The following is a 17,362-nucleotide window of genomic DNA, read 5'->3' on the forward strand; positions in this document are numbered from 1 at the left end:
AGGCACAAATTGACAAGTAGGATATACTAAAGATAAAACACTTGTGAAAATCAAAAGAATTTGCCAAGAGAGTAATAAGAGAGACCACAGGATGGGAAAACATCTTTAGCAATGACATATCAGACAAAGGACTTATTATTAAAATCTACAATACTCTGCTAAGTTACAACAAGAAAAAACCAATTGTCCACGGAGGATTGTGGGCAAAGGACCTGAATAGAAGTTTCTCAAGGGCAGAAATCCAAATGGCCAATGAATATATGGGAAAATGTTCCAGATCTCTAACCATAAGAGAAATGCAAATTAAAACAATAATGAGATACCACCTAACACCCTCAAAGATAACCCAATTCAAAAAATCAGAAAATAACAAGTGTTGGAGGGGCTGTGGAGAGAGAGGAACTCTCGTCCACTGCTGGTGGACCTGTAGGTATGTCCACTGTGGAAATCAATCTGGTGATATCTAAAACAGATGAAAATTGAGCTACCATACGAGCCAGCAATCCCCCTACTGGGCATATACCCAGAAGAGGCAAGAAACAAACCCACATCCAGACATCTGTGCTCCAATGTTCATCGTAGTGCAGTTCACAATCGCAAGGAGTTGGAAACAACCCACATTTCTATCAACAGATGAATGGATTAAAAAACCGGTACATCCATACAATGGAGTTCTACGCATCCCTAAAAAGCAGTGATGAACGCATGAAACACATCACTGCACGAGAAGAACTGGAGGAAATTATGCTAAGCAAAGTAAGCCAAGCACAAAAGGACAAGTGCAACATGAGTCTGCTGAGGTAAGCTCAAAAAATGCAAAAGGAGCATAGGGAAAAAGCTACTGTATACACACATTCCTGGGGTGAGGTCCAGGTACTATGGCAGGGGCCAGACTAAACTCAGGGATACATATGGTAGCCAACTAAAAAGGAGGGAGGGAGAAAAGACATGGGTAGCCGGGGGAACAGGGCACTAACCCACCCAAGGGGAGGGTGTTGTTTAAATCCCCACAGGGAAAGAGGGACCAGACTTCAATCCGTTGCTCCAAGACAAGAACACACCACACTGACATGAAGCAGGGAACCAATAGAGAGGCCTGAAGGACTGGCCCCATTACCAACTAAGTGGACAGCCCTCCCTCTGCCCCCCATCCACCAAAGAAGTATTCATTTCAGAGGACAGCACTGAAGCTACAGCTTAAGGAGAGGGACATATCTTATCAGAGCACACAGGAGTCAACGAGGGAGAAGGAAAAAGTAGTGAAGCACATCCTAGCCCACCAAGCCCTGAGGATGTTATTACTGCTGAGAGCAACCAATGCACAGCTGGGACCACAGGGCCAGCCCCACCATGAGACACGACATTCCTCATTGACCCATAGCACTATGGGAGACAAGACTGGAGGCATACTGCAGGATTGTGCCCGGTCTGACCCCACCCCACCTAGGCAAAACACTAAGGGCATGCAACAGAATAGCAAGGGGAGCAGAGCAATGAAGTCCCCAGAGAATACCAAAAATAGACTGTGGGGCCATGGCATGGCACCCCATCAGACTTGACCAGAAAACAGACAACAAATAGACCTTGAACTATTTATACACTTTTTTTGTTGTTGCTGGCTTTTGTTGTGTTGTTTTTGGAGCTATTGTTTTATTTTTATTGTTGCTTTGTTTTGTTTGGTCTTGTGTTTGTGCATATTATTATCTCTGCATGTCTATCTAGATAAGATAGGTGGGATAAACAAGCCTGAAGAGAAAACAACAGCGACAACAGTTCTGGGGGTACATAGGAGAGGGAGACGCAGGGGAAAGGAAGTGGGTGTTAACAACCCAGGGACAAGGAAACAAGAAGTGACCAAAAATTGATGGCAAGGAGGGCGTTGGAGGTCTGGTAGGACTTGATCAAGGGCCATGTAACTGAGAGGAATTACTGAAACCCAAATGAAGACTGAACACAATAGTGGGACAAGAGGAAAGTAAAAAGAAATAGAGGAAAGAACTAGGAGGCAAATGGCATTTATACAGGTCTAAATACAGGTAAATATATTGATATATGATTATGGGGAAATAGATCTATGTACATATATTTATAGGTTTAGTATTAAGGAAGCAGATGGACATTGGGCCTCTACTCCAGTGCTCCCTAAACACAAGAACACTGTTCTTTTAAATTGGCATCCCATGATGCTCACCTTCCCAACAAGATCGATGAAGCCAAAGCAGGTGATAAGCAAATGTGGTAAAGAAAGCTGATGGTGCCCAGCTATCAAAAGACATAGTGTCTGGGGTCTTAAAGGATGGAAGATAAACAAGTGGCAATCTAGCTAAGAAGCAACAAAGGCCACATGGAAGAAGCACACCAGCCTGTGAGATCACGAGGTGTTGATGGGATCAGGTAGCAGGCGTCAAAGACACAGAACAAAAAAATCATAATGAGAATGATGCGGGCAGTGTGGAGTGGAAGCCCAAAGTCAATCTGTAGGCAATTGGACATTCCCTTACAGAAGGGTCATGGGGAGAAGATGAGCCAGTCAAGTATATCATCGATGAAACATTAGCTTTCCTCTGGTTCTTTAATGCTTCCTGCTGCCCCCCCCCCCACACACACACTAATTCTACCTTACAAATCTGGCTAGACCAGAGCATGTACATGGGTACAGATAAGAGCTAGAAACACAGGGAATACAGGACAGATAAACTCCTTGGGACTGATATTGAGAGTAGCCATACCAGGAGGGGAAAGGGAAGGTGGGGGGAGAAAGGGGAAACTGATCACAGTGACCTACCTATAACCCCCTCCCAGGGGGATGGACAATAGAAAAGGGGGTAAAAGGAGCCATCAGCCAGTGCAAGACATAAAATAATAATAATACTTTATAATTATCAAGGGTTCATGAGGGAGGAAGAGAGAGTGGGGGAGGGGAGGGATAAAGGAGGAGCTGATACCAAGGGCTCAAGGTGAAAGAACTTGCTTTGAAAAGGATGATGGCAACATATGTACAATGTGCCTGACACAATGGATAGATGGATGGATTGTGATAAGAGTTGTATGAGCCCCCAATAAAATGATTTATATATTTTTAAAAGTTTGCTTGTCGGCACAGCAGAAGTCATGTTTTGATAGACCCAATCAGCAAGACTAACTAAAAATAATGTATAAAATATATTTAACATTTTTTATTTTAAGTCATCAGGACGTATGATGATAGTGTGAATTCATAAGGGTAAAATCCACCAATACAATGAAAACCTAAGAAGATTTTTACCTTTTGCTACCACACTTCTGCCCAAGGTATTTTTCAAATTGCGGGCGTTGAATGAAAGGCTGCTAGACATGCCATCTGACTAATGGGGTTGGAGGGACAAAATTGAGTTGCAGACCTCGCAAGGCAAGGAGCACTGATCAGCTCCTGAGGCTCTCAGCTGGGACTGCAGGTGGCTCTGTCCTAGCAAGAAGGGTGAATTGGAAATAGACCCACTTCACAAATTCATGAAACCCAGATTCAAATACCTAAGCTAAACCCCTGATTGAATAAGGTGACCAGATCTTAACTTACCTGCTTCTGAAGTACAACATCCAGCAAATTTTTTAAAACTAGGCATAAAAAGGATATAATTCCAAAAAAAGTAGAAAAACACATTATAAGCAAATTTGTAAAAAATCCAGTTAGTCACATTAACTTATAAAAACTTAAGTTTTACCACGACCACATCCTGCAACCTGGCTTGGGCATCCTATCTTGTTTCTATGCTTAAAGGACCTAGCAGTGTCTCTAGACATTGCCATAGTCCTAAAGCACCAGTGTTGGCCCATACTTTTTTTTTTTTGGCCTTGGGATTTGTTTTTAAGAGAATCTCTGCTGAGACACCACAATTAAAGTGTTCATGAAAGGAAAAACAAGTTGGAGAATGACGCTAAAAACCAAGAAACTATAAGAACGACAAAATGGAAATTCTAGAAATGAAAAGTACAACATGGAAGTCAATAGTTTCATGGGTGAGTTCAACAGTAGATTAGAACAAGGGACCAACACATATTTTCTGTAAGATCTTGGTAATAAACGTTTTAGGCTCACAGCCTATACCGTCTCCATTGCACCCATTCAGCTCTGCTGGTGCAATGCCAAAGCAGGTCCAGACAATACATCCGTGAGTAAGCGTGGCTGCGTTCCAACAAAACACAGGAATACATAATTATGAATAAGAACAGAGGTCTCCTTGCTGGTGATATGGGTTGAACCTTGGGTCAGCACACCTGAAATGAAGCTCAGTAAAATGATACATAAAACGGAGAAACTAGACATATGGTATAAAAGTCAGTATCTTACATAAGTATATTTGTAGTTCCAGAAACACAGTACAGAGGTGATGAGACAAAACGATATGTGAATAGATGATAACTGAAAATCTTGCAAAATTTATGATAGATATCAAACCACAGGTTCATGAATCACCACGTACCTCAAGTAAATTAAATACAAAGAGTGCAACTAATCCCATCATAGCTAAACCGGTAAAAAAACGAGAAAACACTGGAAAGCAGACAACAGAACAAAAGCATTACCTTCTAAGGAACAAAATAACATTGACAACTGACTTCTCAACAGAATAAGTGGACGACAGAAGGCAGTAGAAAGATACTGTCAAGATATTGAAAGAAAATAGTTACATAATGACAAAAAGGTCAAGCTATCAGAAAGCCACGATGATTCTAAATGTGAATGTAACTAACACCTAGCCTGACAATATAATGCAACATCTGACGGGGAAAGAGGATTAGACAAGTGCACAGTTGTTGTAGTAGTTTTGCCACAGCTCTCATGGTAATTATTAGAATAAACACTCAGAAGCAACAAAGCCCACATGGAAGAAGCACACCAGCCTATGCAACCACGAGGTGTCGAAGGGATCAGGTATAAGGCATCATCAGAACAAAAAATCTTACCATAGTGAATGATGGGGGGAGTGCAGAGTGGAGATCCAAAGCCCATTAGTAGGCCACTGGAGATCCCCTTGCAGAGAGGTCTCGGGGAGGAGATGAGCCAGTCAGGGTGTGATGTAGCGATGATGAGAAATACAACTTTCCTCTAGTTCCTAAATGTTTCCTCCCCGCTCCCACTACCATGACTCGAATTCTACCTTGCAAGTCTGGCTAGACCAGAGGAGGTACACTAGTACAGATAGGAACTGGAAATACAGGGAATCCGGGACGGATGAGCCCTATAGGACCAGTGGTATGAGTGGCAAAACAGGGAGGGTAAAGGGAGAATGGGTAGGAAGGAGGGAACCGATTACATGGAACTGTGTGTGACCTCCTCCCTGGGGGACAGACAACCGAAAAGTGGATGAAGGGAGACGTCGGACAGGGCAAGATATGACAGAATACCCATTTATAAACTATCAGGGGCTCATGCGGGAGGGGGGTGTGGGGAAGGAGGGGAAAAATGAGGACCTAATGTCGGGGGTTTAGGTGGAGAGAAAATGTTTTGAGAAACGATGTACAAATGCGCTTTACACAATTGATGTGTGTATGGATTGGGATAACAGTTGTATGAGCCCCTAATAAAATGTTAAAAAAAAACAACAAGTACCATTTTTAATAAAGCAATGAACAAACACGACCAAACTGATACATGTAGAATATAAGTATTCAATAATTTATTAAATATATATACCCTGTTCTTCCATAAAAAGCTACATACTGAGTTATAAAGCAAATAATAACTTTTAAAAAACTGAAATAGTAAAGTATGTTCTTGGACCAAAGCAAAATTAAGCTCTCGATCACTAATGAGAGGTCATTGGAAAATGTTAGATATTACACTTCTGAATAACCTGTAAGTTAAAGAATACACATTATGAAAGTTACAAAAACATTTAACAGAATAATGCAGGAAAATGTTTCCATTAGAAAATGTAGAGTGAAAAAAAGAAAAAGAAAACGTAGAGTAAAAGATAAGCAATATTTGACAGAAATATGCAGACATAAATGCAAAGGTTATTAAAAAGGAAAGGAAGTAAATCAATAATCTAAACATTCATCATCTTAAGAAGTTAGAAAATGAACAATATACAAGTATGTTTGGGTAAGCGTTGAACTGCTAACCACAAGATTGGCGGTTCGAACCCACCAGCCCCTCTATGGGATTATATAGGCTATCTACTCTTTTAAAGATTTACAGGCCCGGAGGAGCATACTTATAAGTTACAGTAAACACAATAGCAGTGGGCTTATCCTTTTGGGTTTGGATTGAAGCTAGAGAAAGTAGAAGGAAGGAAATTGAGAAAAGAGTACAATATGAGGTTGGGTTAGAAACCCCAAGTTCTTCTGGTGAAGATTTATTATAATTCTCCAACACACTAATTTTAAAAAAAGCAGAGAAAGTACAACTAATTAATATAAAGAATGAAAATGATCCTCAGTCACTGAAGAGAAAATAAGACAATATTACAAACATATTTATGCATATAACTTAAAAGTTAGTTGAAATAGACAAATTATTTGAAACCATAATTTATAAAAACCAATACAAGAGAAAAATAGAAAATCAGAGTAGTCCTGTATAATTTGAAGACCTTGAATACATAATTTTAAGATTTTCCTGGTGAATTTCCCCAAATATTCACAGAAGAAATAGCACTAATCAGACACAGTCTCTTGGAGAGAATAGGAAACAAGGGGATTTGTTCCAGCTTGCTTTCTAAGGCCGGTATAAAATATGAAAATGTGGCAAAGACAGTCCAAGAGAAATAAGGGAACGTAAGCACAGATTTGAGAAAACATAAATACTCAAAAACTTAAATATTTTTAAAGAAAATATAAAAATAATTATATATCATGGCCAAGTAAGGCATATTCCAGGAAGATGAAGACAATTAAACATTTGAAAACAAAGATGATTCATCAAATTAAAAGGGAAAAATAATATTAAAAACATTATCTCTAAAAATGCCGTAAAGGTATCCTATATATAATAATGAAACAAGCTAGAAAAGAAAAAGAAAATGTCCTTCATCAGATAAAACTGTCTACAAAAATGTCTAAAAAATATGCTAAGTATTGTATCCAATAATGAGTTATATAAAGCTTTTTTCCTGAAATGAAAATAATGACTAGCATACCTGCTGTCACCACTTCTATTCAACGTTGTACCAGATGTTCTAAATAGTGCAATATAACAAGAAAAAAATTGTAAGATTGAGAAAGAAGAAACAAAACTGATATTACTTGCAGATGTCATAAATTGGCAGGCCTACAATCCAGAAGAACCAATTGACAAACTATTCGTACTTATAATGGGAACACAGTCACCTTTATTATACAAATAAAAATTAAAGTTTAACATACAAGCAACAAACAAATGGAAATGGGAAAAAGAGATAGTATTTAGAAAAACACTTAAAATAAGAAACAGCAAACAAACAAACAAAAAAAGAAACAGCAAACTCTCATAAACAAATTTAAAAACAGGTGCAAGACATCCACTTTGAAATATTATTGAAACAACTTTAAGGAAACTAAACAAATTGATGGCTATATTGTATATGAGGGAGTACCCTCCAAAAAAAACAGAATTATTTTTCAAAGCTACCAGTATGTATTTAATTTTTTTTTACAAAACAACCTTATCACCTTCAAAGTACTCTCCATTGCACTTAATATATTTGTCATATCTGCGATTACATTCTTGGAAAAAATTTTTAAATTCATCTGTTTGGATGGCTGACAGCACTTCCCTTGTTCTATGTCGTCAAATTGCTGTCCTTTCATATCCCTATTTATTCACAGAAAGAAAAAGTCGCACGGAGCGAGGTCAGGTGAGTAAGGTGTATGGGGCAAGAGAGGCGTGCTGCTTTTTGCCCAAAACTGGCACACTGTGATGGCCGCGTGAGCAAGTACATTGTCATGGTGGCAAAACCAGTCCCCTATCTGCCACAAATCATGCAATCTTTTGCTGCACCCTGTTTACTCTATCTCTAAATAGACATCTTGATTAATCATCTGGCCTGGTGGATGAACTCCAAATGGACTACAAGTCAACATTTTCTTCCATTTGGGAAGCTGACGGATGTCCAGGACAAGGTTTGTCGTCAATCAACATTTCACCTTTTTTGAAATGAGAAACCACTCGTACACTTGAGTTTTTCCCACAGCGCCGTCCTTGTAAGCTGTGTTCAACATCACAACAGTTTCTGCAGCATCTTACCCAAGCAGGAAACAAAATTTCACAGTCTCAGGCTGTTCTCTTAAGTCGACCATCACAAAAAACAAGGTTCAAGCAAAACTGCTTTCATGGAAAAATTCACTGTGACCAGAGAGAACCTTCCCAGGTGATACCACTGGGTGCACTAACTTGGAACGAGTTGCTTGATGCTTGCCTAGCGGGCATAATGGGTACAAGGAAAGCTCTCCTACGCCCAGTGCATTTCTGTTTTGGGGGGCACTCCCTTGTATATACACTGAACAACTTGGTATTTAGAAGATGTCAATTTTCCCAAAATGGACCTTTGGAGCTAGGGTAAATCTAGTGAAAGTCAAGCTAATTTGTATAAAAATTGACAAGCTGATTTCAAAATTGATAAAGTGGCGCAAAAAAAATAACAACGATAATCTTCAAAAACAAAGCTGAAGAACTTACACTACAGGGTCATTTTGCCTTCATCATGGTAAGCCCTCATAGGCTGGCTGGTCAGCCAGCACCATCATAGATTACATGGAATCTTCTAAAAATCTTCCATGGCACATGGGAGCTGAGGCAGACTCTGGGGAGCTAACCTCAGACTCAACCTAGGACTAAAAATTCCATGACCTCATTTTATTTTGATGTGGCTTCTCAAATTGCCATTGAAGGAAGTGAGTACCCAATGGGACATTTTCCTCTTGCAGTCCTAAAGAAAAGGCGGAGCCAAAGTTCATCTGACTTCCCTGGGAACCCACTCACTAGGCTCCCTTGCCCTGCAGCATGCTTGTCATCAGGCAGCATGTCTCACTGCTGGCTCCCTTCAGCACGGTCCCCTCCCTTCTTCTTTTACTCATGGAGTCAGAGGATCGGGTTCCACCTCTGCTCTGAATGAGCCCTCCAGTGTGTATCCTGCTGTGAGGAACAACACCCATGGCTCAGTCTTCCTGAAGACCGACCTCCTGGACCGCCTCTCTATGTCACAGAAGACATGCTTTGATTGAGTGCCCCCAGCCTTGACCCTTGAAATGCAACCAGGAACAAGAGCAAATGAGAAATTCTCATCTATCTCTATGAAGTGAGTCTTTCAAAAACTGTCTACTGGAATCATCAAAAGTTGAACATCATTGTCATTCCTGCTAACCACAATCCAATCATCAACCTGCCACACCACTACTTTCAACTCCCCAAGAGAACTCAGCCTACCCTTTTGATTAGGAGAGTGATTTTTATAACAATAGTAAGAAGAATTCAAATTCAAGTACGTCAAAGTTCAACACTTCAACACTTCAATATAACTTCTAAAATGTACAGAATAGGCGTTTATGTAAAATTACTTTTGGCATGTATATATTTATACTCATAATTTAGCTATAAATTCTAGCAAATGCTAAAGAAGAATCTGAATTGCTTGCACAAGCAATTTCATCAACAGACTATTTTACAGCAAAATAGCATGGGGAGTTTCAACAATGTCTAAAAACCCTAAGACTAAAGATGAGATGGAATCTTAAGCAAAGATTTTCCTTTATCTATATCTTGCTGTATTTAGAAACATCTATGTTAATATATAAATTTAGCTACTGGCTGTGCCAGATAGCAAACCGTGACCTGTTCTTTAGAATAGAGTAAATCCTCTCATCCAAGGTCCAGGGAGAAAGGAGATGTGTTGCACGACTCCTCAGAAAGGACAGAGACGTGGTGGGTAGAGAACATAAACATTCTCTAGAGTGGAAGCAGTGGAAAAGGAAGACAGATTCTCACAGCTGAAAACCAGTAGACGAAGCAGTCAGACAACATCTTCCTACAGATGTACACAATACCTCGTGGGCGAGAGAGAATTTCTGAAGAAGAAGACAAACAGAAAAGACCATGGGCAGCAGGGGTAGATTTTAGAGATTACAGATGAGAACCCCTCACACAAAGGACTAAAGGCCCCAACCAAACACACGGATATTGAGTTGATTCTGACTTGTAGCAACCCTATATAGGGTTTTTCAAGATTGTATATATTCACGGGAGCAGATAGTCTCATCATCTTTAATATTTGGAGCATCTGGTGGGGTTGAACTACTGACCCTGTGATTAACAGTCTAGTACCTCACCCAAAGTGACATCAGGGCTCATGACTGAAGATGGGTATATGTTTTAAAAGAGGAGGACAGTTACCACTCAGTAGTTTAAAATTAACCACAGAAAAACCATCATTGTGTGACCACCTTCCCCACATAAACGCTGAAGATGAATGTGTGCATAAGTAAGTGTGGTGAAGAAGGCTGATGGTGCCTGGCTATTGAGACCTATAGCGTCTGGGGACTTAAAGGCTTAAAAGTAAACAAGCGGCCATCTAGCCCAGAAGCAACCAAAATGTGTGATCATGAAGGTCCAAAGGGACCAGGCTTCAAACACCAAAGGCGGGGGCGTGGGGGTGGGGGTGGGAATCTTATCCTCGTCAATGATGGTGGCGCGTGATGGGGACCCAATGCCCATCTCTAGACAACTGGACATACCTTGCAGAGGGGTAGTGGGGAGATGATGAGTCACTTAGGGTTCAGTATAGCAATAATGAAACCCACAACCTTACTCTAGTTCTTAAATGCTTCCTCCCCCCAACTACCAGGACCCCAATTCTGCCTTGCAGACCTGATTAGACCAGATGATGCACAGCGGTACAGATGGGAATTGGAAATGCACGGAATCTAGGACAGATGAACCCCTCAGGACCAGGGGAGACAGTGGCGATACCAGGAGGGAAGGGGGGTGTAGAAAGGGGGAATTGATCACAGGGAGCTACATATAACCTCTTCTCTGGGGGACGGGCAGCAGAGGGGTAGGTGAAGGGAGACGCCGGGCAGTGTAATATAAGATATAATAATAATTTATAAATTATCAAGGGTGCATGGGGAAGAGGGGAGGAGGAAGGGAGGGGGAGGGGAAAAAAGGAAAATGAGCTGATTCCGGGAACCCAAGAGGAAAGCGAATTTTGGGAATAATGAGGGCAACAAATGTATAGATGTGCTTTACACAATTGATCAATGTATTGTGATGAATTGTATGAGCCCCAATAAATTGATTTTTTTAAAAATTAACCACAGAAAAGGCTACCTTTATCAAGCACTTTTATTTTTATTTTGTTGTATCGTTCTCATGGGCATGTTAGAAATTGACATACACAAATATCTACCCACAGATGCAAATGTTCAGTAAGTTCTCACTGAAGAATAATGCTTGTCTCCCCATTCAGTCAAGGAAGCATATAGCATCAATTACTCGGTCAAGACTCTCTACTGCTACCTGGTGGCAAAATACACAGATTGAAGAAGCAATAATACCATAGAAGCTGTAATGAAAAAAATCAGTGGCACAGTAATCCAGTGACAAGGTTTGCAGGAGAGACATAGATCATTCAGGAAAACAAGAAATATACTCAGATGGTGAGAAATCCATTAGGAAGAATGAAAGGTGCAATTTTCAAGAATAGCCGAATCCTGAAAATATAGCTCTTTTCTTAAAAGAGGGGTGGGGGTGGGGGGGAAGGGGGAGGCGCAGTAGGGTGGCAGGGAACAAAACAAATCTCACTATTGCAATAGATTGCTAAATTTCCAAATCTGAACCACAACAAAAACTAAAAAAGCAAACATCCCACTGGTGTCTACATATGTTCCTCTCTATGTAAGAGCACAGTAGTTTTCAAGAACCTATTTATTTAAAGTCCATGAAATAAAGTCTACCATATGAACTTCAGTGAAGGAGTGTGGGTGAACATAGACCAGCACACCGACCACTATGGTCCTCACATTGTCTTCCTCATTTTCAAACTGAAGTCTAGTCTTACACCAAGGGCTCTTGGTTGGTTTGAACAGAACAGAAAGAGATACTATGGAACCGCATGGCTGACCATTCTTAGTCCCACTCAAAGTACAGCCATTTCTTGCTGGTGTGATGGACCTGCAAGAGATGAATGGAAGCAAAAAGTTCCTTTCTTCACAACAACACAGTGTTCTGAGCAAAACAAAAATATAATGAATATAAAAAGGATAACTCACTCACTGTCAAGTTGATGCTGACTCATAGCAACCTTACAGGACAGGGTAGAACTGTTCCCATAAGTTTCCAAGACTGTAACTCTTGATGGGTGTAAAAAGCCCCATCTTTCTCCCAAGGAGTGGATGGTGGTTCTGAACTGCTGATCTTACAGATCGCAACCCAACGCATAACAACTAAGCCACCAGGGCCAAGTTATTCAGCCAGGGTAACAAATCAGTAAAGAACAATATCAGAGTCATTCCTGCCTCATCAGAAGACTCTCCATAAGTACTTCTGCCGTCACAACTGATGTACCAATCAGATATTCTTGGTGAACTTAATATATGAAACATACACAGTAGTTTTGAAGGCACTGTGTTTTGTATATGTAAAGCTATCCCAAGCAATTCCAGATATTCTTTTTGTTTTATTTCCACTCGGGGATGTATATTAAAGAAGGGCTAGGACTAGACTATCCATAAGACTACCTTTAAAAAAAAAACCCTTTATTGGGGGCTCTTACATCTCTTATCACATCCATACATTCATCCATTTCCTAGGTGTTTTTAGTTATAGCAGAGGAATGTCAAATTGCCTCATCTTGGAGATTCATTAGTCCCATATCTTCCAGGTGAGGGAAGACGCCTCAGAGCTCATCCGAAAGGACACAGATTCATTGACACAGGAAAGAAGAGCTCTTCTGAGGACACCTTGCGACAAACACAAGACAGTGTTCCACTATGAACTATTATCCAGGGCAGAAAACACTGTCCTCGAGTGTGCTCCATGCAAGGGCCCAAGGTCTAAATGAAGATCTTTGGTGCAAGAAGGGAAAAGTCAGTCTCTGTCAACTGTGGTTTCCCTCCCAAAGAAAATGCATGCATGCTGAAGACCTGATGTATTTCACCATCAACCTTTTCACCAAAGGACATGTGGAGGTTAAAACTGACCACAGATGCTATGAATGCAAAAGCAAACTACAATCTGTTTCCTATCTATAGGAGCTTAGGAAGAGAAACTTTCAGAAATGGATCGCTAAGATGGATATATTAATGATACACGCTCTGAAGATGAATATGCGAAGGGGTGTCAAATGTCTCCTGGGATAAATGGACATTTTCCATGAATTATTTTGAAGCACCCTTGTATGGCTAATACATGAGCTCTATAACGATCATCGTTGATGCATTCCCATTGGACAAACTTTCAAACATTTCAAATTCAAGATGCGATAGGTTTTAGATACATAAAGAATTTAACGAAGAGAATCGCCCTACCTTGAAAATGAAATCTGCCATCAGAGGTCCTGCGATCTTAAAGGTTTGCCTCTCGGACGTCCTCTGAAATTCAATGGTTGTATTTTCCACAACAAAAACTCCAGGGCTGTTAAAACTGTGGTCTCCTTTGTTCCCTTGAAGTGTTTTTGATTCAATAACTAAAATTACAAAATACAATTCATGTAAGGTAAATATCTAAATGCATGTTATTTCCAAAGGCATTTTGCAAAGGCAAGGGCAGCATATACTATCGCCATGCCTACTCTGTTTAGTCTAACACTCACAGATTCCTATTCATGGGCTAGAACGGTAAGATTTTTCTTTCTAAGTTGCCCAGAGGAGCCAACAAGGGGTCTAGGTTCAATGAGGTCCATACAACTCTGGGATCAGAGAAAAGATTAAAAATTTCTTCTTCATGATAATAGCTGTTAATGAGAGTAGTGTTATCATACTCACTTTATCACTGCTGGGAAGACAATCTCTCATGCCCTCTGTACTTTGAAACCTCCACTTGAGTCAATGGTACTGAAGTACTCTTTAAGGACCTTAAACAAAGACCCCAACAGCGCCAAAACCCAATTCAGATTTTAAAATGAGACGTAGAATGCAGTGGAATGGTCTGGCATTATGGACTGCAACTGCATGGCTGGACTCAGTTGCTTGCATTTGCTGGATTTTCTCTCTGCCCCTGGAGCAGCTGCAGGAATTCAAGCATGCTGGACAGACTGTATAACAAGCATTTGGAGACATCTCTGATTATCCCTGACAGGCAGGCTGGGAACCTTTCTGGGAAAATTCAAAGGCTGGACATGAGCTACTTGATCTGGAGGAGTCATTAGCAGTCAAAGAATAATGCTGGCTCCTTTCAGGCACACAAAACCCCAACCACTTTGGCCCTGGTCTCCATGACCGCAGTAGATTTTTGGAAAAGTGTGAGATTAAGTTCATTTCCTAGCTCCAATGAAGATATTAAATGGAGTACCCTAAAGTGTGCTGTCAGTAAAACTGAGATGGGAAACTGGAGATAGGGAGAGGGCCCCAGACTGGATGCTTTGGGGCTCTCAAGTGAAGCCGGAAAACGGTGAGCAGGAAGGCGACAGCCAAAACCAAAATGGAGTTGGACAACATCCACCCGCGTGGAAGGTGCGCAAGACGCCCACTTTTGAGATTGAGCTCGAGTCTGAGATGACTGGACTGAACGAAAATGATACACAATGAATCCCACCATTGTTCTGGGTGTAATTGTTTCACCACCGTGCTCGCCTTTTGGATCACTGCTTTCCGGGTTTCACGGGGATGCACAGTTGGGGGGGGCAGATGTCAAGATCTAGAAAGACAATCTGGGAAGGAAGGGAGACCAAGTCCTATGAAATCCATCACCCAAACCAAGACCAGCAGGCTCGTCTCCTCCCCGAGACCCCTCTGCAAGGGGATGTCCAGTGGCCTACTAATGGGCTTTGGGTCTCCACTCCGCACTCCCCCACTCATTTGCCATGGTAAGATTTTTTTGTTCTGATGATGCCTTATACCTGATCCCTTCGACACCTTGTGATTGCACAGGCTGGTGTGCTTCTTCCATGTGGGCTTTGTAAGATCCCTTTCAAGAAGAACCTCCCTCCTAAGATTTTGAAGGTAATCCTTTCAGGGAAATTTGGGAATGTGTGTTCAGTATAAATTGAGGTCCAGGATTGGAATGGAGCTATCAATTTAGGATCTAAATTCTCCTAGATCATACAGATTACATAATTGAATTCCATTCCCTAGCAAAGAAAGTAATCGTATGTTCCTGGGGGTTCTCCGTTCTTGATATCACTATAATTGGGAGAGTTGGTAGTTAATGTGGATCTAAAAGAAGGCTTCATTGTTATTTTTTAAAGCTTATTGGTTATTACCCTCAGATATATATTTTTGCTACAGTTGAGAATTTTAAAAAACAGCTGCATAAGAAAACAAAATGGTTTCTACATTTAGATGTTTAGATGTATTAATCAAGTTCTTGGTCAATGAAGCCAGTTCCATCCATCATCCAGGAGAATAACTTACAGAAACATTTCCAGGGCCAAGTGTGAGACTGGTCAGAAGGACATTTTTCCAAACACTACATCTGTAACTTTTAGAGAAACAGAAACATTTTTCAAGCTCTGACCATGGAACAGATCCAGTCTTGAGTATAGAGTTATGCTTGATATGCATGCAAGCGAGTGTTTTGCTTCAAAGCACTCACCTTTAAAAACTGTTTACTTATTTTGCTTGAGGAACTGATAAAATCAATTTTAGAGCTGACTCTTTGGCAACTCCCTATAGTATTACCAAAAACTCAGGCTCAGGAATTTCTTATGTTTAAACATCTTTATTTCTTTATGTCATAACATTCACCCACGTGAAGTGTACAAGTTAATGAGTTTTAGTTTATTTACAAGGTTGTGCAGCCGTCACCGTTATCTAAATTCAAGCACCCCAAATATCTCCGTGCTTTTTAACAGGCATTCCCCACCCTCAACTGACCTTGTCAAACAGTACTCTCCTTTCTTTCTACCCCTTTGGACTTCACTAGTCTGCAGAGTTCACATAGCGGAAATCCTACAAGAGATGACATTTTGTGACTTCTCTCACTTTCCGTAAGTTCTCAAGGTCCATCCATGTGTTAGTGTGTTAGTATGCTTCAATACTTTACTTATTGCTGAATATGATATGATTGTATGTATCAGCCACATTTTACTTATCCTCTTCATCAATTGATGGACATTTGGGTTATTTCCGTCTTTGGGCTCTAACAAGTAATGCTGACATGAACATTTGTCACTTTATAAGTTTGGATCCAAACAGATACTTTACAACATGATCACTCCAACGAGTCACCAAATTTCGATCAGAATAATGTTCACGGGTTTCCAAACGGCAAACTCATATTTAAAAGGAAAAAGACTTACTGTCCTTAAGGGGTGATATAACTTAAAGCCATGTAAATGAGGAGTTAGTGCTAAAAGGACTGAGGGTAGATTAGGCAGATACATTATCCTGACTATCACTAAGTTTATTCCAACTCATAGTGACCCTGTCCAGACCTCCAAAACAGAGGCTGGAAGAAACCAAGAGAAACAGATACAGATGGCAATCCTGGAACCCAGCGTTTCAAAGGAAAAGGTAAGGATGTGAATAAAATCCTGGTGAAAGGAAAACAACAGATAAAAATAAGAGGCACGAGGAGAGGAAACTGCCAACAGCACAGTGTGGCCAAGGTGAAATATAGGAAACAGTGTTCAGATTGGAGCAGGATCACTGGCTTTGCTCACCCAAAAATGCATCAGCAGTCACATTGGGGATTGGCAATTAAAGAGATGTGATCTATCCCCTTACCTTGCACAATCACCCAGTGACCAGGGATGTAGCTCCCCACCCACCACCATCCACCTGGGGTCACAAAAACCCACCCCACCCCTCACACTGCCAATTCTCCACTTTTCCCCCTGATCTATCTTCTTAGTTATTCCCTTTGCCCCCCCCCCCCAATCCTCCTTCTTTTCTGTCCCTTCACTTGCCTCCTCAACCCTTGTGTTTTTCGATCCTGTGGAACAAAGGCTTTCTTGCGAAGCCAGCATTATATCCTCAATACAAACTGTGTTTGGAAGTTAGCCTGATTACTAGGAGTGGCTACACTTTCCCTCCTCTTCTTTCCTTTTTCATTCTCCCCCTCCATCCCCTCCACATTTACTTTTTCTTCCTTTTATCTCTCATTTTGTTCCTTCTTTTTTTGAACCTGCAGAGTGTACCCCCTTTCCGATCCCTGCAGCCTGCGGGCTCCATGGAGCTGGGGCATAATCTACTGAGTGAGTTCTGCATTCCCACTGTAGCTGTGTGCGGTGTTGGGTGGCATGGAGCT

General features: G+C 40.9%; 1 protein-coding gene across 1 annotated transcript in view; it reads right to left on the minus strand.

Moving 5' to 3' along the window:
• ADAMTSL3 (ADAMTS like 3) overlaps positions 1-17,362 on the minus strand; it is a 411,606-nt gene that overhangs the window by 176,014 nt on the left and 218,230 nt on the right. Inside the window, exon 8 of the mRNA XM_045286295.1 lies at positions 13,483-13,640. Within this exon, the coding sequence (XP_045142230.1) occupies positions 13,483-13,640 (158 nt within the window). The remainder of the gene's footprint in view (positions 1-13,482; positions 13,641-17,362) is intronic.

The sequence above is a fragment of the Echinops telfairi genome, unplaced genomic scaffold, assembly GCF_000313985.2.
Source record: "Echinops telfairi isolate 266 unplaced genomic scaffold, ASM31398v2 ScPeMD7_7;HRSCAF=31, whole genome shotgun sequence".
NCBI lineage: Eukaryota > Metazoa > Chordata > Mammalia > Afrosoricida > Tenrecidae > Echinops > Echinops telfairi.